Here is a 27,801-nt window from a genome sequence, read left to right as displayed (position 1 = left end):
TGCTCTGAGCCACGATCAAGGTGCTTAAAGGACTTTTGACTTGGAGATCCATTTGCTGATGTAAATCCTTCCGCATAGTCACCGCGGCAAAACATCCACCAACAGAAAGGCCAGTGCAGGTCTTGCACAGTGACCTCTCTCTTCTCTGCAGTGTGCCCCCAGCAACGAGCTCCCAATGCATTCAGAAACACTGAAAATTCCATCTGCATCTTCACTGGTAACTTTTGTCCACAGAGCCTCCACCTCCACTAGCTCTGCGCTGTCACAGTGCCTAGAGATTGTCTGGTCAGCTCACAAGGGTTCGTCCTGGGCTCTCCTCTGTGACCACCTGATACAAACACTCTGGAGAGCATTTCCAGTTCTTTTAAGAAATCCTGTAACACACAGACAAGCCAGAGGACCCTTATATTAACAGATGCCAACAAAGAGGCTCACTTCTTTCTTCTAGTAAAGACTTTCACAAGCTTAAATAAGCTGTTGATGGTTTTCTAGTGCAGAAACCCAGACAAGCTACAACACTGCTGGCAAAGATGAATGCCTGTAGGTGTACACCTTCAGCCTCCCCTCTAATCCCCACGCCCTTCTCAGGAAAGATCACTGCCACAGGTTAAATGCTTGGACATCTCCAATATGCAAGTGCTCACCAGCTCTGAAATACTGTTCTTGGCAAGTGAGCTGGGAGGTTTCCAGCATTCCTCTCACATCCGGGTGGTAGGAAGCAGAGGTTTAAATGCAAGTCTGGTCAGTTAAGACCCTTCCCAGGACACCATTCTCAGCTGGAGCACAGCAAACACACTCGGGCTAGAAGTGAGCTCTGGTAAGGGAGCCAGCTGCATGCCAAGCTGGTTTACAGTGTTCTTAGAAACATTTCCATGGCCTGGCCAGTGCTGGGACTCAGGCAAGTACAGATTTCAGCCAAACACGAGTAACGGCAGCAAGCTTGCTGGAAGCCAGTCCTGCTGCTGTCTCAGGCAGGAACTGTAGGTAGGGAAGGTTCTGGGCTTCCTCTACCTGAAGCAGAACTAAAAGGACTGTTTATGTAGCTTTACTTTTTATTTCACTTACTGTTCACACACATCTAATTACTTACTGAGGGCCAAGGGAGCCCTCTGAGGCTCTGCAAACAACTCTCTATTTCACTAGTTCTCATCAGCTCGTGTTCTACGAGGCCATGGAGCATGAAAAGGAACAAGTCCCACTGCAGAAGAGAAAAAAAAAAAATCATTAAAAACTCAAAAAGAAATGGATTTTGTGTTTGTTTCTTTACCCCTATGACAATTCATGGTTTTCTTCTTGCATCAGAATGCTGAGAAAAGGAATGAAAGGAGAAAGCACATTGTTTCTCCGGGTGTGGCAATGAAAGCAGTGAACAAAATCCTTCTGTTCATGTGTTACAGCCACCAGAAAGTCTCAACATTTCTAATTATCAGTTTCCAAACACACCAAATATTCATGCATGTTAAGAACAGCTTGAAGAATTCTACTCTCACCCTCTGAAACAAGCTGGTTTTAGCCTGCAGCTGTGTAAGGTGATTTTCAGCTCCACAGTTGGGGATCTTGCAGGATGTAACAGCAACACACACAGCGATGAATGCTGGCAAGAGCCACATGAATGCACCAACTGCAGTCACCTGCCTCCAGCCCCCTAACCTCCCAGGCCAAAGGGGCCATTTGGCCACTTGTTCCTCAATCAAACCCTGTCCTCCTGACAGGCCCTCAGCCCGGTACCACACAGGGACAGCGTGCAGCCCTCTCCTCTGTCCCTGCAGGAGCAACACCAGCTGCCAGCAGAGCAGGCCCAGGGCTCCTTCACCCAGCCATCAGTCAGTGCTGCAGGCAGGCAGGACTCCTAGATGGCTCCAGCAGACCAGAGCAGGCAACTGCAGCTCCACAGATGGCTACAGGCTTTACCTCTCGCTGCTGAACTTCTGCAAGATAACCCATGTTCTTCTTGCTGAAGATCAGCTGCACAGGAACAGGTGTCCCAAAGTCCTCCCTCCAGACAGAAAGCAGCAGTTTGAGCAGGCCATAGGAGGGATTATTCTTTACACGCAGCCTCTCAGAGCTCTTCTCTGGGGACTCAGTCCCAAGACTCAGCGGAACACGATCTGAAACTGTAAGGAAAGGAAGCAAGGTGAACTCCTGTAGCTGCATTCTTTTCCTTTCATAGTCACCACCTTGGTCCAACAACACATGTTGCATTGTTGGTATCTAAACAGTCACTGAAGAAGAAACACTAAGTAATTGCAAACCAGTGAGCCTAAGAGGACTGGAGTTTAGAAACATACAGAATTATGGGCTTTGAGACCACACACACAAGAGATTTATACTACTGAGACAAAGAACACCACTCATTGTTGGCATACAGCCCCAAGTCTGGAAAGGTGTCCAAATAAAAGTCAGTCATGTTTAATAAAAGAGGACCTAGGTGTTACACCAAAAGAGAGGAGAGTAACACAGGAAAACAACATTTAAATCTATAAACAGATTAAATAGTGGGTCACAGTTTTGACTCTAGGCAGAGTTGCATGACTCCATACAAGTGAAAGAAAAGCTGAACAGTGTTCAGCTGCAGCTAAACACACTCAGAGGGAAGATATCAGATCTTCCTTGGTCCAGGCTAATGGAAGGGGCACATTTCAACTGCTGCCCCCCAGAATGAGATTTCACAATATTCAGATGTGAACTGCTTTCTGAAAGAATGAACCATGTTTAAAACTTCCAAAGAAGGTCTAAACCCAGGAAATCAGAAGGCTGTCCAGGGAGAAAAATACCTGCATCCAGATTACCAGATCCTGCTGAGAAAAACACTGTATTTAACACATCAGAGCAAGAAACTGGAAATACTCACAGAAGTCATAATACACAGGAAAAAAGTTACTTTCATTCTGTCCAAAAAGAGCCACAAAAACATAATTTAAGGGAATATGTTCTTAGGGGGAAAAAAAAAAACCTCAAACCTCAGCTGTAACTTATCTGAGGCAGAAATACTGGAAAATATATCACATATGGAAAGAAAGGTATCGATCAATAAAGACCAGTGGAGATGGGACTGAGAACACCAGACCTGAGGGATGGTTAGTCACAGTGCAACGCTGTTCTGCAGAAGGTGGAAGGGAATAAGAGCAACCACCCAAACAGACAGATAAAAAGCTGCAGACTCAATGACACCAAAGACAATTGAACACCCACGAGCTCTAAATACCCAAGTCTCTGACCCCAAGGATTTAGGAGCACTGTAATAACAGATTTCAGCCTTAAATAGCTTATCATGGCTGACTTACCCAGCAAAGAAGCCAACTCCACTGTGCACTTTGCCAGCTGCTGTTCTGATGTGGGACACATGAACTGGAAGACACAGAAAGAAATGTTGTATCTCTGTCCTCATACTGCAGGGTAGACAGAACAGGGATAAAGACACCAGAGAAAGGCAATTTGCAGCAAGAAGCACAGAGCTGTCATCAGGAGAACATTAAAGACAGAAAGACAAGAACTGATGGTACAGGAAAAGGGGATACACAAAGGCTGATTTTAAGTAACATGCAGCTCTCAATGTAAACAAAAAAAAAGACCCAGTGCAACTTTGTCACATTTTTGCTCAGACAAAAAGCATTCGACTGAAACTGACTGTGAGAAAAGGCCAACTAACAAGTTCAGAGGTATGAAGAAAGCACAAAGTGGTTCAAGGGCTTTTTTTGTTTGGTTTTTCACTACTCCTACCTTTCTGCATCGAAGGGTCTGACTCAGTCTTCCTAGCAAGCACTCCAGCCAGGCGTGGTCAATCACTTCCCCCTCATCCCGTGGGCCCACAGCAACACAGAGCACATCCTTGATGAAGACAGACAGCAGTAATTCAGCCATTAGCATCCTGCACTTCCACAAACAGATCTTTCAGCCTGTGACAGTGAAGTTCATAAATAGTCCTAAGGTGCTCATTAAAGAAAAAAATAAATCTAAGCCAGTATCATCCTCGTTTCATAAGACAGGTAAGAGCTAAATTTTTCACAACCCCACCTAGCTCTGATTTTCTACCATAGTTCCCACTAATGTTATGAAGTCAGTTAGTGAGGGCTTTCACTGGAAGGAAGTTCATCCTTCTCAAAAGTAGCTGTGACAGCTCTAGACAGATTTGATAGCACAGTAATAATAAATTGAGGGTAGAAGTCCTATAGAAATCCAGAGTCCTCTGATTCTCTCAAAAGTAGCTTCAGTGTCAACATAAAGCTGAGTATGAAGAGCACTAACAGGGTTATGGTAGGAAAAGTGGTTTAGCCAGTTTTGTATGTGGTAGCACTTCGCATCACCAGCAGTTTACCAGGATGGAAATAAAAATGTAGAAATAAAATAAATTAAAATTAAAAGCTGTATCTCAAGGTACCATAGAAAAATGTCTTCAAAAAGCAACAGTTTACAGAAAAAGCCCCTGGTTTCCTCACGTACCTTACCCTCCTCTTTTTATTTTAGCTCAAGCAAGAGGGCATTAAAAGGTGTGTACCTGTTCTTACACAACTAGTGGGAGTGCTGTAACAGTGAGATCCAGTATTGTCACTCAAATAGAGAAGCAGCAGCAAAAAAACAGTCAGAATACACAATGGTAAAAATGTGAGATTTTCAGAATTCCTCTTCTCCTTGTGGGTTACTCATATGATACAACTGCATGATTTTTACAAGGGCAGTAACCTTTTAAAAGCCTGGGAGAAAAGACCAAAATGTAATTTGAATGAGCTTCAATAGAAAACTGCTTGGATCTAAGGCTGAAATTAAGTCCATACCACCACTTCAAGACATTCTGATCCTCCCTAGCTGTAGCTAAATGAAGGTACAGATGCAGACTGGCAAAAATTTTTCAGCAGATTGGTACAGATTCATCTGACACTTAATTCAGTGTAGAATTCCCAGTGTGTAAGACTGGACTGTCTCCCAGGAAAGTTCTACAGCACTGAAAGGACCAGCAGGAAGCACTGCCTCTAAACAGAGACCAGGAGACTCTCCACAAAAAGAGAATCACAGAATGGTTTAGGTTGGAAGGGACCTTAAAGATCATCTAGTTCCAAACCCCTGCCATGGCCAGGGACACATCCCAGGAGACCAGGTTGTGCAAGGCCCCATCCAACCTGGTCTTGAACACCTCCAGTGATGGAGCATCTACAACTTCCCTGGGCAACCTGCTCTAGTGTCTCACCACCCTCACAGGGAAGAACTTCCTCCTCATTTCTAATCTAAATCTGCTCTCTTCCCATTTGAACCCACTACCCCTTGTCCCATCACTACAAGCCCTTGCAAACAGTCCCTCCCCAAACAGAAAAACCCCACCAATGTGAAAAACCAGAAGGGAGTCAGGGGGAGCCATGAAGCAAACCCTCTGTACCTTCATCTCGTTGATGAGCTGGGAGGGAAACGGGGCGCGGTGCTGGCAGCCTGGGGGGCAGTCCCTTCTCAGCTCCAGGGCATCCTCACCAGGCACAGCCACCCCTGGGACCTTCAGCATTCTGTTGAACGTTGCCTTCACTTCTCTTTTGATGAGTGCTGGAAAGAACAGGGAACAAATCCTGTCTACCTCAGCTTCTCTCCAGTGAGGCAGACAGCTGCTTCCAGACACCACCCTCACTAGTCTCTCGTTCTGAGGGCCATGGCCAAGGAGGAAAGGCCAGTTCACACCTTCAAACCCCTCTCACTCCAAGCTAATGGAGTTAATGGGCAGAAGCAGAGGTGAAGAGTGTGTTAACCCAGAGCTCTAAAGGCAGCCACCCACGACCACACATCTCATTTTCCAATCAAAACATTTCAGCAGGTTTAATGAACACAGTAGCTAAGCCAGGAGGCAATGCCAGTTTCTTCTTTCAGGAAGAAAGCTGACTCAGCATGATCACCCCAGTTCAACCACTGTGCCCATGAAAGCCATATGTTTTCTACCCAAATAAGTTTTGAGCAGCCTCCAAACCACTGAACTCCTGCTGCTGCAAACAGTGCTGGGTATTCCTCCTCAGATTCTTGGCACAGCCTCCTGGAACAATGGGTTTTCAGAGATTCTAAAGAGTTGCCAGAGCACAATTACAGAGTAAAAGGATTATAGCTGCCTTCAGCCTGCTGAGAACACACCCAGTCCAAGAGGTGGGTGTTCCACAGAAGACTACAGAAGCATTCTGCACATGGGGACCAGAAGGGTGCTTGACAGCAGCTGTCTGTATCATGTTGGAAGTGCTACAACTTCAGGCTAGGTGACACTTCCAGAAGCATCTTTCTGCAGGATTCATTCTCAGCATCTTACAAGCCTCCCAAACTAAAAAAAATCACTTGCATGGGCCAAGCCTGAAAAATCCTAAAATCTTGGATAAGGTTCTTGGAGCTAGAAATTATTCCTCTTATTCCTAAACAAGGAGGGACATAGCAAGTGCATGCTTCCCATTAAATGAAAAATGAGCAGGACCAAGTACTTTGTAACACTGGAATAAACTCTACCCCTTGATCTCAGAAAAGAGTGCAATGCTCAGGTTAGAAGGCCTGGTTCAGGGCAAGGAGACTCACCTGCAATGTTGGCAGAAAGCCAGCCACAGGCTTTCTCAGTAGCCAGCTCCACTGCAATGTCTTCTGCACTGCTCAAGACCTTTACAGAGAGGATGACAAATGACAGGAGGTTTACTACCAGCCACAGCACTATGACTACAGCACTAGTCAGAAGGAAGCCTAGAGGGAAAAAGCTTAATTTTGGCATGCAACATCTGAACAGAGCACCACCATCTCTATGGGAACTACTGCTCTGAGCAATACAACTGCCCCATTTTGATTTCCCAAAGCCCACCAACCCCACACAAACCCCATCAGCTCTTGGGGAGGTTGATGGAAGAACAGAAGCATCATCCTTGCAAGATGGATGAATGCAGTTTATACACCATCCTAGTCTCCACAGTTAGCTATTGACTGCAGTTCTCACTTCAGCCAGAACACCCCAGGCAGCCTGGCAGAGGTGACTCTCCTTTGCCATTAGTCAAATGAGGGCATTGACAGATTCCAATTTCCTAAGCTATTAAGGGATAAGCAAAGCAGCAATGGGAAAATGGTAATGGTCCAGGCTTGAAGTCAAGGCCTTGAGTAAGTTTTAGTGAAAATACATACTGCTGCAGATGTTTCTTCTGGCAATAACACCCTCACTGCCTCAGGACCTTTCTTTTTGCAAAATCTGTAAGACAATAAAGAAAATGTGTCACATGATTAGCCAAAGTTCTTGGACAACACTCAGGGGATCATTACCACAGCAACTTTCACCCACTCTCACAGTCCAAACCAGCTGTGAGACTGCAGTGGCATCAGACCAAAAGAACCAGAGGAGGGAGGAGCAATTACAAGGCACCAAGCTGCAATGTGCCATTTCCCCAAGAGGGGGAATACAACAGCTGCAGTGGATGTCTGTGTGGAGCTGGGTGCAGAGGGACACTCAGCACCTTTATTCCACCCTACAGACCCAGCAGTAACTGGCTGGAGGTGCAGCAGACTGTCACCCTAAGAAGAGCAGAGGTCATTAACAACGACCAGGACCTGAGCATGACAGGCTAAGCAGAATTAGGCTGACAGATTCCACAGTAAGAAGAGAAGGGAAGGCACAAGTTTCAATAACTTTTCCTCCTTACTCTCTGCCTTTGATGAGTGCCTGGGCCCCTTCCTCATAGAGATGAGTGCACACCTCTTCAAGCAGCTTGTCATGATTAGCATCCTCCTCCTTCACTTTGTCCTGCAACATGACTTCAGCCCTTTGAACCAACTCTGCTACCAGGGTTGCCCTGCAAAAAAAAAAAAGCAATCAAACAGCCTGAAATCAACACAAGAAGCAGTGCAGACATACTGTAAGCAGCTGTCTCCTCAATTTAGGGGGATACCTGTTTCAAGTGCCTAAGGAGAGACTTTGCTGTGAAGGTGACAGAGCCCTGCAACAGGCTGCCCAGAGAGGTTGTGGAGTCTCCTCCTCTGGAGACTTTCAGAACCTACCTGGACACCATCCTCTGCAACCTGTTCTAGGTGAACTTGCTTTGGCAGGGGGATTGGACTAGATGATCTCCAGAGGTCCCTTCCAACCCCTACCAGTCTCTGATTCTGTGAAACCACTTTGCTAAAAAAGAATTAATCACACTGTGCTTAGCACTGTACCACTTCTTTGCTCTTTTTGTAAAGAGGAAAGAAGTGATGAAAATATCAAAATAGGACCAAGACTCAAGACACAAAAGCCTTTAGGTTTTAGCAGCAACATATATGGTTACAGGTGTCTTCTCTGGCAGCAATACCCTCGATTCTGTGAAACCACTTTGCTAAAAAAGAATCACACTGTGCTTAGCACTGTACCACTTCTTTGCTCTTTTTGTAAAGATGAAAGAAGTGATGAAAATATCAACATAGGACCAAGACTCAAGACACAAAAGCCTTTAGGTTTTAGTAGCAACATATATGGTTACAGGTGTGTTCTCTTATACCCTCAATGGAGGGTGGTCAGATGTTCCAAGATGTCAACAGCAACCCACTACAACCAGCATTCCTTGTGGGCTGATACCAATTATTGTCCTCAACAAGCTGGACAACAGGACAGTGCAAACTCAGCAAGCTCATGAGTGACATGCTGGAGGGCACTGCTGCCATTCAGGAGGACTGTGACAAGGTGGAGAAATGGGCTGACAATGAGGTGGTGACTGGGCAACCTGTACGGGCTGAGGTCTACTGGCTAGGGAGCAGCTCTGCAGAACAGGATCTGGGGTTCCCAGTAGAGAAGCTAGACACATTAGCTGTGTCCAAAGAAGGCCAACCTTACACTGGGCCAAGAGCAGCAACAGCACAGCCAGGAAGTCCAGGGAAGTTACTGCTCCCCTCACCAGTGTGAGGCTGCACCTGGAGCACGGTGTCCAGCTTTGAGACCCCAGCACAAAAGAGTACTGGAGAAGAGGAGCATGCAAAGGGAGAAGGAAGGGTTATAGAGAAGACACAAAGATTCTTCCAAGAATTGTGCAGCTAGAGGTTAACAGGCAACATGCACAAGCTGGAACAAGGAAAATTCTGATAGGATACAAGGAAACATTTTTCACTAAGCATGGGAAAATTAACCATTGAAACACGGTACTAAGAGGCTGCTGAATCCCCATCCCTAGAGACTTTCACAACTTAACTGGTGAAGGTGCCAAGCAACCTGATCTAACTTGAAAGCTGGCCCTGCTCTGAGCAGGAATTTGGATCATACAAACTCCAGAGGTCCCTTCTGACCTGAGATATTCCTATCATTAGCAAGAACGTTCTGAAAGAAATATAAAGGCTCAAAACACTGCACTACATTCACATTCCAAGCACCTCAGTCATATAACCCTCCTCTCTGGATCCTTTCACAAATTCCTCTCTATGATGGCCACAAGTGTTGCTGGACCCTGCTGTCACAGCCTTAGTGTTCTGTTATACAGCACGTTCTGAGGGAAGCTTTCTTTCCCCCATACATATAATTTTAAAGGATCAACACTTTGCCTCATTAAAGTTACTTCTTAAGTCACAGAACAGATCATCAGCACTTACTTGATGTGCTTAACACAGTTGGATCCCACCCTTTCTGCCACAAATTCAACCGTTCTCCGTAGGGATGGAGGCTGGTTGTGGAAGAAGGCCTGTTCCAACTCTGCCTGTTCAAGAGAAGAGTGCTACAGTTGGTTAGAGAACTTCACCCAGATCCTCCTCCTCCCAGCACAGGAATGGAGGGAGCCATCCTCTGGCTCTGTGCTGAAAGGCAGGCACTTTGCCTACAGTACAACTTTCTGCTACTGCAGCATTCAGCACCCCTGTAAAATATTTGCTATTTCCTCCTAACCATTTAACCCAAAGCTCATTATCAGGGTTAATGAAGGTGCAAAAGCAAATGCCCAGTGAAGAGAAGAATGGAAGAGTTCTGATAGCACCTACTAGTAATGAGGCACTAGAGGGTTTGTTTTTGGAAAGAAAGGATCCTCTTTTAATTACAGGCTGGAGATCCTGTAGGCTCCTACACAGTTCACTTTTTTGGTGGAAAGCACGGCTACAGTCCAGCCAAAACAGAGTAGGAGAAGCATACCAACATTTAATGTCATGAAGAGGCAGAGAGAGAAATAAGCTAGTTGTTCCAGCTGAAAGGAGGTTTACTGAAGTTATCTGGACTTCAGTGCCCATGCTGCCTAGCCCCACTCCTTTCTTTCCCTGCCATTAGGATACTACCATGTACCCCACCCTCACACAAGAAAATTCTCTTGCCCTGCTTCCCCTTGTGACTAATGCCATTACCTGCAGCTTCCTCTGTGTGACAGAAGCCTTTGGTGCCAAGGACTCTGCAGCTGTGGGAGTGATTTTCCTCATAAAGCCACCATTTTTTGCTCCACTACCAGCCACAAAAGAGGCAAGCAGTTTCCGCAGCTCACCTGTACAGAGAAGCATGCAAAAGCTGTCACCACCCCCAAAGCAAGGGAACAAACCAAAACTCAAGAGAGAGACCTTCCCATCATCAGTCCTGTTCCCAGAGCAGACTCTCTCAGCTTCTGTGAAAGCTGAAGTTTCATGAGAAGCAGAGGGGCATGCCACCCATTTAACTGTCAGGGCACAGCAAGACAGGCAAGGCTCTGAAGATAGAAGGCTTCCAAGAAGCTCCCTGGCACCTAGGGCCTGTTCAGAGGGATCAGGGAGCAGTCATTTCCATGCATCCCTTTTTAGCATGGCAAGCAGGAACTGTAAATTCTGCAAGGACAACAAGGCAAGCAGAATTACACAATTCTAACAGGGTCAGAAGAAAATATCAGGGGAAAAGTTTGAAGCCATGTTCAAGCCCTATAAGCTTTCATGATGCAGGCTTAACCCACAGCTTTCCTAGAATCTAAGTCCCAAGAAGCAGAGCACCATCCCACCATCTGTGACTCTACTGTCTACAGGGAGGGATTTCACCAATGGCAGTCAGATCCCAGCAAGAAGATCTTTCAACCACCAAATAAAGGCACCAGGGCACAAAAGGATTCTTCCCATCTGCCTGGGAGCAGAAACATGCTCAAGGCACTCCTCGCTTCACAAACAGCTCTCCCTACACCTGGGATGGAAAAGCTGTAAACTTACTCCTTACAATCCTTCCCTCCAGCTTGTGAAGGGTTCATTGGCCTGTTCCTCTACACTCAAGCTCTGCAGATGAGCTGTTCTGTGTAGCCTCCCTCCCCCCAGCTTCACCAGACACTGTTCACAGCTGCACAAGCTCCTGCTGTACAGCTTTGTAAGCAAGGTTGACTCACACACAACTGAGACCTGAAGTTGTGAGAAGGGGGGCTAAGAAAAGTGATCTGAGAACTCACAGTACCCAAGGACAAATATAAATAAAAATTAAAAATATCAATAAAAACAGATATTAAAACATTTTATTTATATAGCAGATATAAATAAAATACTTACCAAGATAAGGACAGCAGGTATAAAGTAACTGCTGATCCACCAAGGGTACAGAGTCCTGGTGAGAAAAGGAAGGAAATGCTTAAAGGAGATAGCAGGAAAGACAGTCTCCAGCAAGGCAGAAATTCCATGTGTGTGGTCACAGGCAGGCTTCAGAACTGCCTTCCCATGAAAATACTACAAATAACTGGATCCCAAATCCACAGTAAGATTATGAGCTTTGCAGCCCAAGTGTTCAGTCCAGCCCTGCAACACAGAGTGAGCTGCTCCCCATTCAGTCAGTGCAGCTCAGCCAGCTCAGCCTTTGCTTCTGATCACTGTCAAAGCCCAGCTGAAAGCTGATGGTCACAGAAGGGAACCAAGACTGCTGCCACACCTGGGACTTGCCAAAGAGAAACCTTCCATGGAGGAGAATAAATGAGTTACATCTGCTATGCATTATACCTCCACAGGGATCTTCACCCAAACCCACTAGAAGGTTACCCTAGTACTACACAGTGCTGCCAGAGGCACAGGATGGAAAGCAACTCCAGATCTCATCCACATGGGCAGTGATGTTGCATTCTCTTGCAAAAAAAACCCAAAAAACTCAGTTGCTCTCTGCATCTTATCTCTGCCTCTGAAGACACAGGGCAAGGCAGAACTTTCTAATTAGAACCAGACACATGTATCTCAACAAGCATGCTGCTGGTTTTGCAAGGAACACCATGTATTCTCTTGCACCTCTGGGAGTTACCTGAAGCATCACACATGCCATAAACTCACCTCCTTTTCTGCTTCATGCTGTTTTCAGTTCAGTTACCCTTTATCATGCAACTGGAAAACAGGTGACTCCAAAGACAGCCACCTTGCTCTGATAGTCCCATCTTATTTCTGTTGAGTTCACTGCTACTATCACTTATTGCTGGAAGAGCTTCAGTTCCATCAGCTCACCTTGTACCACAGTGAGCAGGAAAACAGCTTCTGAGCCTCCAGCATAAACTTGGCATCTATTCTGCAAGCCATTGCAGCAGGTGAGATGGCTCCTGCCTGACAAAAGCCCCAGAGCTGTAACACAGTTTACAATCCTGAGGCATCACACCCATTGCCCTATTTATGTCTAATGCAGCTGCATTGAAGCAAAGTTGCTGATAAAATTTTAATTTTAGGTCCACTCTCATCCACAGAGTGAGAGGACATGCTAGAGCACTAACTCACCAAAGCCCGATCAGATGTCACAGTATCCCTCATCAACCCCTCCTGCCTGACATCAGTGGTAAAAAACAGCTCCTCAGGGACTGATGGAACCTGAAAAGAAACCCCAGCAGTTAGAACACAAACAGCAGCAAGTAGCTTACACCACTTCTGATAAAGAGGACAGTAAAATCTCACCAAGCTGTTATGGAAAGAGCCACTAGCACTAAGGGTTCTCTCTGCCCTAAGGACAACCTTTCCAGAAAAATAAAGAGCTAGTCTGATTGCAGCAATATCAGCCACCTCCCTTATAGTCCCCATCCAGCACCTCTCACCTTCCCAACAGGTTCACAGACTGGCAGGGGGTGGAAGGAACCTCTGGAGATCATCCAGTCTAACCCCCTGCTAAAGCAGGTTCTCCCAGGGGAGGCTGCAGAGGATGGTGTCCAGGCAGGTTTTGAAAGCCTCCAGAGAAGGAGGCTCCACAGTCTCTCTGGGCAGCCTGTTCCAGTGCTCTGTCACCTTCACACTAAAAAGCTTTTACTGACGTTGAGGTGGAACTTCTGTGTTCCAGCTTGTGCCCATTGCCCCTTGTCCTATCACTGGGCACCACTGAAAAGAGACTGGTCCCATCCTCTTGACACCCACCCTTTAGATGTTTATAAACATTGGGAAGATCTCCTCTCAACCTTCTCCAGGCTGAACAGACCCAGATCTCTCAACCTGTCCTTGTAAGAGAGATGATGCAGTCCCCTCATCTTTACAGCCCTCCCATGCACTCTCTCCAGTAGCTCCTTGTCTCCATCAAACTGTGGAGCCCAGAGGTTCCTGCTAAGCAGTCACCTCCCTTCCAACTGGAGGTGCAAAAGGATTTTGTAAGTTCATCACATGCCCATCCCTTTATCAGACAAAAAAAGCCCCTAGTCATTCAGGGCTGCCAGCTAGCACTCCAGCTGTGTGACAGAGCTTCCAGTTCTAAGAGCAATCAGCTGTCAGTTTGCTTACAAGGATGCAGAATGTGCTTCAGCAGCAATTAGAACTCCTGTTAGAAAATAATGTTGCTTCTCACAATTCCACTAAAGGAAAACTATTCTCCATCAGAACACAGAGGATTCTTTACACTAGTCTAAGGAACCCAACCAAACAAAAAACCAAAATACTGTTTTGCAGTGTTTTAACTCATTCCAATACTATCTTCTATTGAGTTCTGTGCCCTGCTTTTCCTTCAGGGAAGAGCTGTGTGCACAGAGAAGACTACCTGAAAAAGCCAACCCAGAACTGCAAGGATCAGCAGCTTGTTCAGGAAACTCATCTCCTTGTCTTCAGAAAGGACCATTAACCTGCCATACAGCAAAAGCAGGAAAAGAGAGTTAGTTTTCAGTAGCTCCATTTTCATTAAGGAAAAAGAATCCCAAAACACACCTTCCTTACTTATCTGCCTAAAGAGTGGAGAGCAAGCTCCACCTTTTTTGTACATGTGCATCTGAATAACATGCTGGTTTTAGTTTACACTGGAAAAGCCAGTGTTAAGTAACTTTAGAATGTGCTTCATATTTTTCCCCATGCATATAGGAAAGAAAACTAGAGCATTATTTAAGCCTGGGAGACCTTGTGGGTTTAAGGTTCAAACTCAGGGTTTAAAATTCACAGCTGCAGATGTAGAATGAGTGAACAGGGATTTAAAGAATTCTATTTAGTGAAAACTCATATATTTAAACCAAATATTAATCTCTGAGTTTAGGGTGTGCTCCCTTTGCAGCTTTATGTAAGATAAGGAATGGTTATTTATAAGAATCTCAAACTAATAGAATCATGGTTAGCATTCTCAGACACCAGACACCTCAAGTAAGCAAACAAACCTTCACAGAGAAGTTCTTCACAAATATCCTTTCCCAGGCTCTTACCTGTATACCTGCAGCAGGAGACAAAATACTTTCCTGTAGTAATCAAGGAAGGGGGCAATATGATCCACAAGGGAAAGGTACTCCACAATCCAAGGAATAGTGAGGATAGAACGCTGATCCCAAATAGATTGTCTCAGAAGCTTTAACACATCCAGGACAGGCAGGGTCTTAATGGACAACAGAAGTTAAAGCAGCAGCTTGAAGTTACCTTTTGATACTTAAAGAAAAACTTTAAGTATTTCTTATCTTGACCTTTCTTTCTAGGATTTTATCTTCTGTACAGATAAGATGTGACTTGCAGGATAATGAAAACATTTCTTGGCACATAAGCAGAGGCAAAACCCACACTGTGATGGCAATGAGAGGTCCCACTGGGACTTTCAAAAGTAAGGCTATAAGCCTTACAGGTGGAGTCCAGGTCTAACCCCTGCTCCCCTGCACTCAGGACAACATGCTGCTAGGAGATGGGTGAGAAACAAACACAAACATGGGAGATGGATTTTACACTACAAATACAAGTCTTCTTAGCTAGGTCAGAGTTCTGGTATGACGGCCCCATTTTATCAGAAATAACAGAAGACTGAGTCCCCCCCCATCAGGGCACTGCTCCCTCTTTTCTAGCTTACACAAACTCCTCTCTCTTTGTTCCCAACCCCAGAGTGTGCAGCAGTATGACGTAACCCCAGGAGCCACGGCTCGCTTTGAAAGAGCATCACCATCCACCCATTACCCCCTCCCTGGATCTGAGAACCTGCCTGCCAAGCAGAAGGCCACACTAGATGTCTCAGAAGAGTCTGGTTTCTTACTTGGTTTCTCAAGGCTACTGCAGAGTCCTGCAAGTCTCCGGTTGGCTGCTCGGCGGAGCGGTAGGGCAGGAACACCAGGAAGCCCAGGAACCTGGCCAGGAGCCGCAGGCTCAGCAGGGCCACGGCAAAACGCTTCTTCTCGTCCTCAGGGGGAAAGACACAGCAAGCTGGGGCCAGGCCACCCTCCACTGGCCCAGCAGCTGCGTGCACTGAGCTTCCACTCCCTGCAGCTCACAGGAGCACACGGCTTCATCGCCGCCTCCAGCAAAGGGAAGTTTCCAAAATGCACGTTTGTCAAGCATTTTAAATTACTTCTGCCTCCACTGCTCCCCTCACAAGGAGAAGTTAGTAACTCAAGGGCTTTCTAAACCAAGCAGCTGCTCAATCACATCTTCATATGAACAACTCTGGAGCCAATGAGAGGGCAGAGAGCTGCTCTCGTGTTGCCTCCTTTTTACCATTGCTGCTCTGCAAACCTTCATGAACTCTTGGCTGCTACTTTGCTAACCAGCTATGAGCTGTGACACCTCTTGTAGGTGTACATCAGTGAAGAAACATCTGAACAGGTATGACTACAAATTCATTCTAACTAAAATCTTTAGAACAGTAACAAGGAGCTACTGCAACCAAGTGCAACAACTGGACTTAGTTACTTCATGGATCATAGAATCACAAAGGTTGGAAAAGATCTCTAGGCTTGAGTCCAACCATCAACCCAACTCTACTGTGACCACTAAACCATGTCCTGAAGTACCACATCTGCCTGTTTTTTGAACACAGGGTACTAACAACCCAAAAAGCAGCTCCCACTTCCCAAACTGTTGTGCATTATCATTCTGACATGGTTCTCTGATGCACCCTGAAGCACAGGTAAATGGCAAGGGGTCAGACATCCATAACCAAGTTGCAGAGTTATGACAAAACCAAATGAAGCTCTTGTCCTGCAGTACAGCAGTGGAAGCTCCAAGCAACTCACAATCAAGCCAGTAATTGGGACAGCTCAGGGAAATTCCTGCCAGATGTGCTGGCAGAAACCTAAGCTTACCTGTTCATCCATATCTGCCTCCCCATCGCTGTGCTCATGCTCCACCAGAGTAAGGCTGTTCAGCTCGAGTATCTTCAGGCACAGACTGTCCATCAGGTGCTGATTGAACTGGTAACTTCAGCAAAAGATGATGATGAGTCAGACTGGGCTGAAAACAGCAGTAGAACCTCAACTAAAGCATTACAAAAATTCAAGCTTCTCTTATGAGTTGTATCAAGCACCAGCAGACATCCAACATAACAGGCAGGCAAGAAAGCAAGGGACAAGACTAGTACTGGCTGACCCCTTTCCTCTCCACACACTTTTTTAAAGAGATGCCATTTAACAAGTCCCAGCATAAGGACAGTAATACAGATCTGCTGAAGCTGTAAAATAACTGAATTTAAGATTCAAATCTCCCATAGCTCACAATTCCTACATGCTGTGGATTGTGAAAAACTCATTAAACAAAACCATGAACCTGGCTTCATCCTGCGACTCCTCAGCTTCGTGCACCACCACACAAGAAACTCTTGACAAACAAATTCTGTGCTTCAGACAGAACCTGCTTACTACCATGTTCACCATGTGTGCTGGCCAAGAACACTCCGTGTGGTATGATGCAGCTCAGAAGCATTTCTGATCTGCTCTCCCTAGGCCACCCCATGCCCCAAGCTCTCCAGACACTCCCCACTGCAAGAGCAACGTGCTGGTGGTCCCCTCACCCACCCCTCGGTGCAGGACACGGCAGGCAGGGGCAGCTAACCTTCCTGCACTGAGGATGAAGTCCCTGAAGAACTGCTGGCACCCTGGGAACGAAGGGGGTGGACAAGGTCCTCTGATGCTCTGAGGAACAACAAATCTTTCCTGCAGCCTCTTCAGACGGCTCAGATTATCAGAACCCAGCATATTAAGGACATCCTGGTCTGGAGCATCTCCCCAGCTTGAGCCACCACCAAGAGGACCTTTACACATCTTCAGGAGACAGAAAGAGTAGTGAGATGGAAAATCTGTACTAAGGCATCATTACACTTCATCTCTTTCCCCTTTTCTCACAAGACTTTGTTTCCAGAGTAAACCAAGCACGGCCTTTTCAGGCACCCCCCTGACAAAAGATCTCTTTTCCTGGTGCCAAACCACGCTACCCACCTTGGCCATAAACAGCCTAGGGATCTTCAGAGGTGGAATTCCAATCCTACACATCTGACTCACGTTTAAGGCACATCTAGCAGGCTATATGTGGATGTGTGGAGAGAACACTAACCACTTGTGTGGTCTTCATGAAAAACTCAGTAGGACACTTAAGCCCAGCCTCTAAGGATCTACACTATGCATTCCTAGACCAGCTTTTAATATCCCCCACCTCCTCCCCACAACACACAGACAGCAATGATGAGTAAAATGAAAAGATGACTGCAGACTCCTGCAGCTACATCAGGATAGATTCAATCAGAGATCATACTAAAAAGCAACATTAATCATGTATAGGAAGCAAACAACTACTAGGTTACATTTACTCCAAACCAAGCCTCCTCTCCTCCCAGAAGAGCATCTTGCTACAACTCCCAACCTTTAAATTATCACACCTTGACACAAATCCTCAGTCTAGGTTCTTTTCTGCATGAGTTTCATAGTACATATGAGATTCCACAAATCACTTCCTAGTCAGACACATGGGATTGATTGAAGGCTCCTAGTTATTAGTTTAAGTGCTGGTTACCCTCATGAAACCCTGCAGTCCTCACTCAGAAGCCATGGGTAGAGAGGACTCTGGAAATGCTGTGGGCACAACAAAGTCCATCTCTTCTTGTTCCCACAGTCTCCCTGGGCACACACATCAGCCAGGACACTGATGCAATTTCAGACTGGACACCAGAGGAGACTTCAACATTCCAACAGCTTACTGCTTCCTGGCAATGTCTGTGGGCTACAACTCAAGGCAGGGGCTTGTGTCTGTTCTGTTCCAAAAGGAGCCCACCACTAAGCCAGCCATTTATAGAGAATATAGTGAATATCTATACTCCAATCAGAAGCATCTTTTCTTCCTTCATTCCTTCAGCTACAGTGAAGTCAGATGATGCTTGAAACTGGCCAAAGCCCCCCTGTAAGCTACAAGAGCAGTACTGTATCAAAAGGGGCTGCTGCAGTGTTAACACAGAAGAACCAGACTCTCTGCACTCCTGTTGCTACTGAACATAACTAGGAATCTCTGCATTTGATACATGGCAAAATAGATCCTTAACATTTTTTAAAATTATACTTGTTCTAAAATTAGAAGGTCAAAGTAAATAACCATGAAGAATAAATTCTTACAGCTTATGATGTGCTCAGTGTGCCTTAGCTTTGATTTACACTGAGTTTATCAGTAATTTATCACTGACTTATTTCTGGTAAAGGAAAGAAATTCCCATCCTGAAAACTTGGCTCTCCAAAAAAGTTTCAACAGGAAAATCTCAAGGACACTTGCAAGACACAATTTGTTTTCTCAGGCCAAGGAAGGACCAAATCAGCTTTGATGTATATCTTCATTAAAAAAAAAAAAAAAAAGCAAAAACAATTTACCTGGATAAGCTGTTTTTGAAAGAGCCTGGCAAAATGGCTGTGGTTGCAGGTTGCAGACAGGTGAGCCATCATGGCCCTGTGAGGGAAAACATCACAAAATGTTGACTGGATCTCTGTGGCACAAAAAAAAAAAAAAAACTTGTTCTAACCTCAAAAGCACAAAATAACTGCTTTTAAGAAAGCAATCTCCAAAGGCCACTGAAAAAGCAACATCCTTATAACTAGGTCTCCCAAGCACTGAGCCCCATCTGCTGACCTTGGAAACAAAAATTCTCCCTGAGCACCTGCAGAGCAAACGCAGCTTTAGAGATGAAAATTTGACTCTCTTCTTTTCCTGCAATAATGCTGCTATTTAGGGAAAAAATTAACTTATTCAGCTCCCACTCTTCCCTGTGCGGCGCAGTGAGTCGAGAGTTCACACGTGTGCAAGCAAGAAAACAGCAACAGTACTTCTGATGCCTGAAGAGGAGGAAAGTTTTTCCATTTAAATCTCAGCTTTGTTTTGCTCCTGTGGTGAAAAGTCACCTTCATAACTGTAACTTGAGAAGGCTGGTGGTTATGACTAACAGAGAAACCCACAGGGCACTGCTTTCAAAAGCATAAGTTTCTTTATATATAGTCTAATCTGATAAAGCAACACATTAATAAAATGGTTCACTTCCCATAGAAAGAGCCACAGTTGCCTTGTTTTCAGAGCCAATACACTAGAAGCCCTTGAAATAATTAGAAGAGCTTCTGAACATAAAGCAAATTTCTCCCTGCTTAAGACGAGTGGGGCACTGGAAACATGAAGTGCACACACTAGTGTACACAACAACCACATACTGGTTGTGAGAGTCTCTTCCTGTGATTATGAACAGGGCAAGAGCTACACCAAGACATCCTATTCAGCCCTTGCCACTTACGGCTCATTAATGTTTAAGCTAACAGTTGATACTTCTAAATACAGAAGCAAGTTTTCATGAAGAGTCTTTCAGGAAGCACAGCTCCCCACAGCCTGCTGTGGAAGCCCATTAGGAGGACATGGAATGCCCAGTCTAGTACGCTGCACCAGCAATGCAGCCCCACTGCAGAGCCACTGGAGCTGTGGAACACTCCTACCTGATCTTGTTGCCCAGCACCCTTTCGAAGTCCCAGCCGGTTTTTTCACGGTTGTCCTCCCACTCACGCAGCAGCTCATAAAATATATCCCTGCAAATCAAGACATTGAAGAGGATGAATTCCTACTGTTCAAAATCTGAAGGAACAACAACTGAATATTCAATTGCTCCTAAATACCCCTGCAAGAATCTACCTCTTGATTAAACAACTCGAGCCTCTAAGCATTCAGATATCTTTGCAAAACTCATTAATGCTGGTGGTGCTTCTGCAGCTTTCCATTTTCCACGTCTTTGACAGCAAGTGCTTAAGCTTGTTATGCCCAAGCTCTGATGGAATGACCAGAACACCCATTACCAAACATACTGAAGACTGAGAGGCAGGAAAGAATAAGCCACATGAAATAATACCTACAAGAATTAAAAAACACAACCAAGACAACTTGCCATTCTCCCCTCAGGTTGTTGCTGCAGGCATGGAGGGAGGTGGCAGGAAGAACAGAAGCACACCAGCTTTGGACACAAACAATCCAGTCAAGTGACACACTGAGCTGGCATTTACCAGAAGTCTCAATAACTCCTGAAGGATTAAGCTGTTCTTCTCTAAAGACATTAAGCATTTAGGTCCTGCAGTTAACACGGACAGACTTTTTTTAAAAAAATTGTATTTAAATTAGAGTGAAAATCTCATCTTTTTCTACAGCATGTAGCATTCTTAACATCTTTTTTTCACAGTCATGGAAAGATTATACCCTGTGAGCCATACAGCAACAGTAAAAGAAACTTACCTTTGCTTCTTAAATATGTGAAATGCTCTGTCACTGGGAAAGTTGGAGCGATTGTCAGTTTCTGGCTGGAAGGAAACAGACTGCACAGAGCATGGCAGCAGGGGAGACACCTGTTAGAAATATAAAAGCAGCCATGACTAACTTGAGTCTCCAGTTTATCCAACAATCCGAGTGAGAAGACATGATTAGGAAAGCAAGTTCCACTGGTACTGTCTCTTCAGACACTACCCATTTCCTAGGTGCTAATTGCTAGTAACCACCAACAGCTTTACAGCCTACACTACACTATAGAGACAGGAACACTTAAAATTATCAGTGGAAGCATCTTGCCTCTCTAAGAAACCTCTGCAGAACAGACTGCAACCAGTATTGACACAGTGTGGAAAGAATGATCTGTGAAGAGACAAAGTGTACCTTCAATACAGGGCTCCAAAGAATGCAGGATAGTGGCTGACAGTTCCTGTGTCATTATTCCTCCTCCTCCTATTTGAAAAGCTATGTCTTCAAGTAATAGTAGACCTTTATTTACAGCTTTGACTAAAAATCTCAGCTATAGACATGTCCTAGTCTCAGAAAGTACACAGCACTTTCTTTGCCAAGAGTGATTTCCATTTTTAAAAGAGAAATGAAACAAGATACAAAACCCATTAAGGCAGGCATTCCAACCATGCAGCTTTACTCCCCTAACCCAGCTGAAGACATCAGGAAACCAGCTTTCAGCAGCTGCACTGTCTCCTCTGAATTGGCCTAATAAGAGTCTGCAGCTATGAAACATCCACTTCTCCCAAACTACATCCTGATATGGCATCTAACCAACCATTCTTGTGGGATCAGTGCTTATCAGAAGAGGATCTCCAAAGAAAAACTTAACTCTGTTGAAGCTGCTGGCTGAGGTCAGGACCTGGAGCACATGAAGCCAGCCAGCAGCAATTTGCAGATAACATCACTGGACACAGCAATTCACTCACCCACAGACAATGAAAAAAAGCAGATTTCAGGCACTTGCCAAAGATGACACGACACGGTACTCGAAGTAGAAGGAATCAGATTTAACATCAAAGCTGTCACAAATAAAAGAGCCACACCACAAAGGTCTGAAGCAATGTCAGCTGAGGTCTGCCATATTTTACCTTGGCTGTGCTGCTTTCGTAAGCCTGCCTGAGCCTCTCGTGCAAGGTGGGAGAAAAAGATGCAATCCGTTCATTTTCAGCCAAAAGCTTCAGCAGCCCCTTCTCTAAATGGGAAATAATTCTGCAAAGACAGCACAGATAAAACCCAGACAGACAGAAACAACATATGATCAGACCTAAAGAAATGTTTATGCTCATTTTTCATGAGGGTACCAAGTAAAGAGTTCTAAGCCCCAGCATCCAGCATGAAAGCCTATTGACATCTGTAGGGTCACTTTTTACTGCTCCCAGCTCATGACTTGCCCTTTCTTTCATAATTACACTGAATTTCAGTAGACAGACCAGTGCAAGGGAAACTCATGGACATCTAAACCAAGGTGAAGTTGTATGTTTTGAGGGAAAATTAACAACTCCATGCCTGTAAGTGGTAAAGCTCTAAACTCTAAACAAACTTGCTTAATATCTCACACACATCTATAGACACAAGCAGGGGGAAAAAAAAATACTCAACTCACTCAAACTGATAATCCAAGACTTGAACAGCAAAATAAACACAATTGTGGATGCTTCGGAAGTGCTGTCTCCCTGGGGCATCTAAGGGAAAACAAGAAACATGAGGCAACAGCAGGAACTGCCACATCCAAAAATAGTCTTCTAGACCAGCATGCAATTTCCAGAAGTTCCCATTCCCTGCCACCTGAACAGACAAATCCTCCCATCCCTATCCTTTCTATACTAACGGCAATTGAATTGTTTAATTCTGTATGGGAAAGAAAAGATTCCTTCTCAACATTCTGGACAACAATAGATAGATGCAGGACTAAACACAGACCAACTGCAACCAGTCCTTAGCTCTTTTAGCTCCATAGCTGGAGATTTCTAATCTGAAAAAAAAAAATAAAGCTAGATTGTTCCTAATCTCAGCCCTAAGAATCAGTGACTGGCAAAACAAAGGTCAATCAAACTGGGACATCTAGATGGAGGGATGTCTCATCTTGAAGTCATTATTTGATTTCTAATCTGAAAAAAAAAAATAAAGCTAGATTGTTCCTAATCTCAGCCCTAAGAATCAGTGAGTGGCAAAACAAAGGTCAATCAAACTATTCAAACTAATCATTATTTTGGGTTTTATATCCATATCAAGGTATCAAGTGCAACAAACTTAACTCTGAATTTTTCAAAAAACAAATGCAACGATTACACCTCTGCATAGATGGATCCTGTGCACTCATAACTCAACCTGCAATTTAAGAGACACAGAGCAGGCCAACAGCACTTCTGAGCTGCAAGAACCAATGCAGAGAGACCCCAGCATATCCATCCTTCTCTCAATGTCACTGTTAGCAAGTAGCTACAACAAATGTCACACAATACCAGAAAACTAGATTCAAACAGAATCTAGCAACCCCATGCTATCATGTTGTGGAAGCACTTGCCACACACACAGGATTTTTGTCAGCATCTCAGATGAGTCCCAGTGGTAATAAAATACTTTTATGGATTTTAAAACTAACTATCCAAGCTAAAGGCAATGACTCTACACTACGTTATCACTCCATGGAAGTACTATCCTTCCCCTTAAAGCTATTGCTTACCTTCAGTTCTTTCACTGAGTTCAAGGTCATTAGCCTCATCTTCTGCTGTCGAAGTGCCTTTAGATGTCAAAAGCTGCAGAACAAAAAAGAGCTCCAGAAAAATATTTGGTACCAAGTTTTCTGGAAGAGAGCAAATGAGATACTAAAGGTGGATATTGAGTACTGACCTGCTTTAATAAACAAATGTAAAGAGGTAGACACCTGTTCCATGGCACAGTCAGCAAAGAACTCCCTCCCCACACATAGCCACAGCATAAATCAATATGGGTATTACAGCAAAGATGCCTTAGGGAAGAGTTTGGTTTCAGATACGGCCATACAACCTCAGCCTGCTGCAGCTCAGAGTACTGCCTCAGCTTCACCTCCTCCCCTAAATTTTTACCTAGTATCTATTTATTCCAATAACTGTGATGGCTTAATTTGTTTTTCCAGATGTCATTTGTTTGTACACTGTAACTGTCCCACAACTCTCACTTCTCATCTACCTCCCCCTCACAGCACACATGCAAGTTCAAAGCTCAAAGAGAGGTCAGTCTCCCAGCTCTGGGGTCTTCACCTGCTATACACGACGAATAGAGCTGTGCCAGACACTCCAGCTGTTTCTTGCAGGAAACCCTGGCAGGATTTGCACAGGTCACCAGGTGGCTCTCAGCAGGCAGGGCAGCGCTGCGCGCACAGCTGGGCTTCGTGGGAGTACCAGGATCCAGAGAGAGCCCTGCAGGAGAGGATGCCTGGTGCAGCAATTTGCATCTGAAATTCAAGAGCAGCAAGAGAACATGTGACTGAAGAAGATACACAGCAGCCACAAGAGATCTTTCTCTTGCAGTCTAGCATGAAGGAATTCCTGCAATTACCAACCATGTCATTTACACTGTCTCAAGCTGCTTTTAGCACTTAGCAATTTAACTCACCCTTCCCTTAATGACAAAGGATCTTGGGGCTAACGATCAAAAGACAGAAGAATCACATTCCCATTCCAGCTCTGCTAAAATAGTGTGCCACTTTGACCAAATTATCTAACTTATGTTATTGCTTCTCATCTAAACTGGCATTTGTTGAGGACATGGAATCTCTTAGAGAACAGGTCCTAAAAGAAACAGTTTTTGTGTGTACAGTTTCTGACACCTAGACATTTTTCAGAATCTGTGGGAGTAAGGTTCACATCCATACCTTCAGATGTATTTGTAAGCTGACAATGTCCTGAGAAGATCCAATACCATTAAGTGGAAAGGCAACATAACAACTGACGAAATCCCATACTGGGAAATGAATGACTGAAGGCACAAACTACTTCAGTAGATCAACACTGATCACTCAGCTAAATACACAGATATTGTAAAAAAATATACCTACATAAGCCATCCAAAATGCAGCAGCAGAGTGGCATACATAAGACACATGAGAAGCAGGAAAAAAGCCAGTAAAACCAATATCAAAGGACTGTTAAAAATCCCAATGGAACATCCCATCTCCTCTTACCACATTGTCTCAAAAGTTTAATCTTTTTTAAAAGTCACTTTAAAGGCTGTGGGGAAGACAGAAACGTTTTTAACTGCAGCAAGGAACTTCTTCTATTGGCCTATTTCTAGTGGAACTGCTGCAATGAACAACAAATTAGTCTCTACACAGGATTAGAAAGGTTATTTAACTGGAATAGGTGCTTCACGGAAATGTACAGAGGCAAGTTTGAAGCCTGAGCTATTCTGTTACAGATCCAGTACAGCCAGTAACTCATGAGACCCTACTGGGTCTGTTTCAGTCAGTTCTGGTCCTAGAACTGAACTGCAAGGCTTAGCAGGAAAAGAGTTCCACCCGCACGTCCTGAGGCGTTTCCTCAAGAATAAATTGCCCAAAGCACAGCAACAGTTCTGTCAATTATAAATGACAGTTTCTCTACTACTGTGCTTTGCTTTTTCTCCTAAAGTATCAATCCACACAGACTAACTGGTATAATTTTAGAGGATGGAAGTCGCACAGTAACTGAACAGCACAGACAAAATTAGAAGCCAGATTTCACCTCATCTCCCAGCACAAAAATTTTCAATAGATAACTGCAGTAGCAGCTTTTAAACTAGAATCTCATGCTACTCATGTGCTGTTTTTTCTGAATGGAAGCTTGTGCTAGGATGTCTACCTTGCAAAATCATTAATATTTTCCCCACATTTACATCATTACCTCATCTTCTTCAAACCAGAGCATGCTTTTAATCACAGGCACAATCTCTGAACACGGCCTAGCTTCACCAGGTCAAACCCACTTGGTTCAGCTGTGTGGTCTAAGGGAAGCTGCACAGGAGATCCATGTGTGCACGCCCAAGAAGAAGCAATCCTACAGGAGCAATGAGGACTGACCAAACATCTGAAGATGAGGTCACGGTCACTGTTCCAGAGTCAGCACACCTCTAAAATGACAATCATGAGCTAGCTGCACTAATATCCTATTCTGACACCAGAATCAGCCTCGGGTTCAAGCAAATTGGTTTAAGGTCACCAATATCTAATTTAGATATTCTTCTGGTCCCTTCATATCACAGAATGGTTTGGGTTGGAAGGGACCTTAAGGACCTTAACATCTAGTCCCTGATAATGGGTACCACCTTAAGACAAGAGAATTAAAACTCAATACAAGCCTAACATCACCCCACTCAGACTGTACCGTTCTCTCTTCAGCATCTCCCTCTCCTCTTGAAGGCTGTTGCTTATCACAGGCATAAGGTTTCCTTCCTGGACAGCAGTAAGGGCCTCGAGGCTTGCCCCAGATGAAAACCGAGCAGCTGGAGACTGGCTGACAGGCGTGGAGGTGAAGCACATCTTTGGTTTGGAGAGGGGACGCTCAGCACTCACCGGGGTCGGGTTGATACGCCTCGACGGTTTGCTTCTGCTGAAAAAGTGAGACATCATCCCACTGAAATCAAGCTAAACAACAACAAAAAATCAGGTCTTACCACAGACAGGCATGCAACTCTTCTGGAAGAGCCTACAACTAAAATAAAACATAGATGGAGTCAAGATATTGAACTCCTAAACTGCACATACGGTGGATGACTTCATTTTGGTCGCTGAATAATAAGTCACACAGCTACACACTGCTAAAATGGGCCTGTGACTTGCTGCAAAATTAACTGTCAGTCTTCAAGCCACAGAACAGACAACACAGTGCCACAGAACACTTCCAAACATTTCTAATTTGAGAGGACAGGATATGCCTCATTTGAGTAGGAACCTAATTCACCAGCAGTTTCTAACACAACCACAGCAAAGAAAAAAAAACCAAAACAATCAAGCTGCCATTGTCTATCAGTAAGAGTTGAGGCTCCCGAGTTACCACAGGCACTTTAAGCTCAGGGAAAGACATCCTTCCTGCATAAACTACCTAGATTTGTCCTTCAGGAAGAGGCTCTGCAATGCAGTAATAGACATACTGGCAAGCAGATACAGGAACATAAAGCATTACACTTCTCAAGGAAACACTGGTTGCTACATCTCAATGGCTATGGTGTCCTCAAAACTGCTGTAGCGTTGGATTCCAAACACCCCCTGACTTCTCTCCTCACTCTTTTTCCTAGTTGGGCATAGCACAACAGAGGCAGAGAGCCTTGCTGGCTGCACTGGAAATACACCTTACCTCCTTTGGCCAAAGCACCACCTACACCCTGCATGTGGATCTGCTGTACTGACTCACAGACTTACCAGTTTTCAGCTGGAACTTTGCATGTCCAACTAGACAGTCCCCATTTCAGAGACCGGTGCGTGACACACAACACAAACAGGCTGCCATGAAAGCCTTCTGCTTGGTAAGGAGGATTTTAAAGAATAAAATCTCAGAGAAAAAGGACTGAGGCAACCACAACACAAACAGCTGCCCAGAAGCTAAGCCACAGTCACCAGGGAGACCAGGACTTGCTGCAGACCAAGGAGGACACTGGCATCAGCACTAGCTATTTCTGTCCACGATCACGCGGCACAAACGAAGCTGCACACTAACATCTGTTAACATCTGCTACCAGAAGCCACAGAACCTCAACCCAAAGGCTTTTCTGCTAGCCTCAGTGAGGCTGAAGAGCCTTCCAGGACTGCTCTTCATTAGCAATCGCTACTGTGTTCAACGAGCAAGGTCAAGAGCCGAGACAGTGCTGACTTGTTAGAACGTGCAAGGACAAAGCTGCGCTCGGTTTCGTCCCAGCTGGTCTGCACCTGGGTGAGCTGCAGCCAGCACCACAAGGGAGAGGCTACAGAGGCATCCTGGGTGAGCTGAGTGGGAACCTGACCACTGGATGAAACAACATTGCACTTGCAGCCCAGAAAGCCAA

The 27,801-nt window shown here is 44.9% G+C and overlaps 1 protein-coding gene across 1 annotated transcript; it reads right to left on the bottom strand.

The window, feature by feature from the left end:
* Positions 1–248: 248 nt before the first annotated feature.
* CDAN1 (codanin 1) lies at positions 249–26,407 on the bottom strand (the record flags this gene model as incomplete). The annotated part of the gene is made up of 26 exons (XM_008936037.1): positions 249–374; positions 1,091–1,198; positions 1,912–2,114; positions 3,285–3,348; positions 3,721–3,828; positions 5,369–5,526; positions 6,526–6,604; positions 7,114–7,177; positions 7,626–7,775; positions 9,538–9,641; positions 10,273–10,406; positions 11,416–11,470; positions 12,610–12,699; positions 13,844–13,925; positions 14,490–14,656; positions 15,296–15,439; positions 16,341–16,455; positions 17,086–17,294; positions 18,882–18,957; positions 19,983–20,072; positions 20,767–20,876; positions 21,897–22,017; positions 22,412–22,490; positions 23,492–23,611; positions 24,048–24,241; positions 26,148–26,407. Coding segments are annotated over 26 exons (3,210 nt in total), but the record flags the coding sequence as incomplete, so codon positions are not given.
* Positions 26,408–27,801: the final 1,394 nt, after the last annotated feature.

This window comes from Merops nubicus, unplaced genomic scaffold (assembly GCF_000691845.1).
Source record: "Merops nubicus isolate BGI_N331 unplaced genomic scaffold, ASM69184v1 scaffold4012, whole genome shotgun sequence".
NCBI lineage: Eukaryota > Metazoa > Chordata > Aves > Coraciiformes > Meropidae > Merops > Merops nubicus.
Note: the sequence above shows the minus strand (reverse complement) of the source record. Positions and strands in the feature narration are given on the sequence as shown.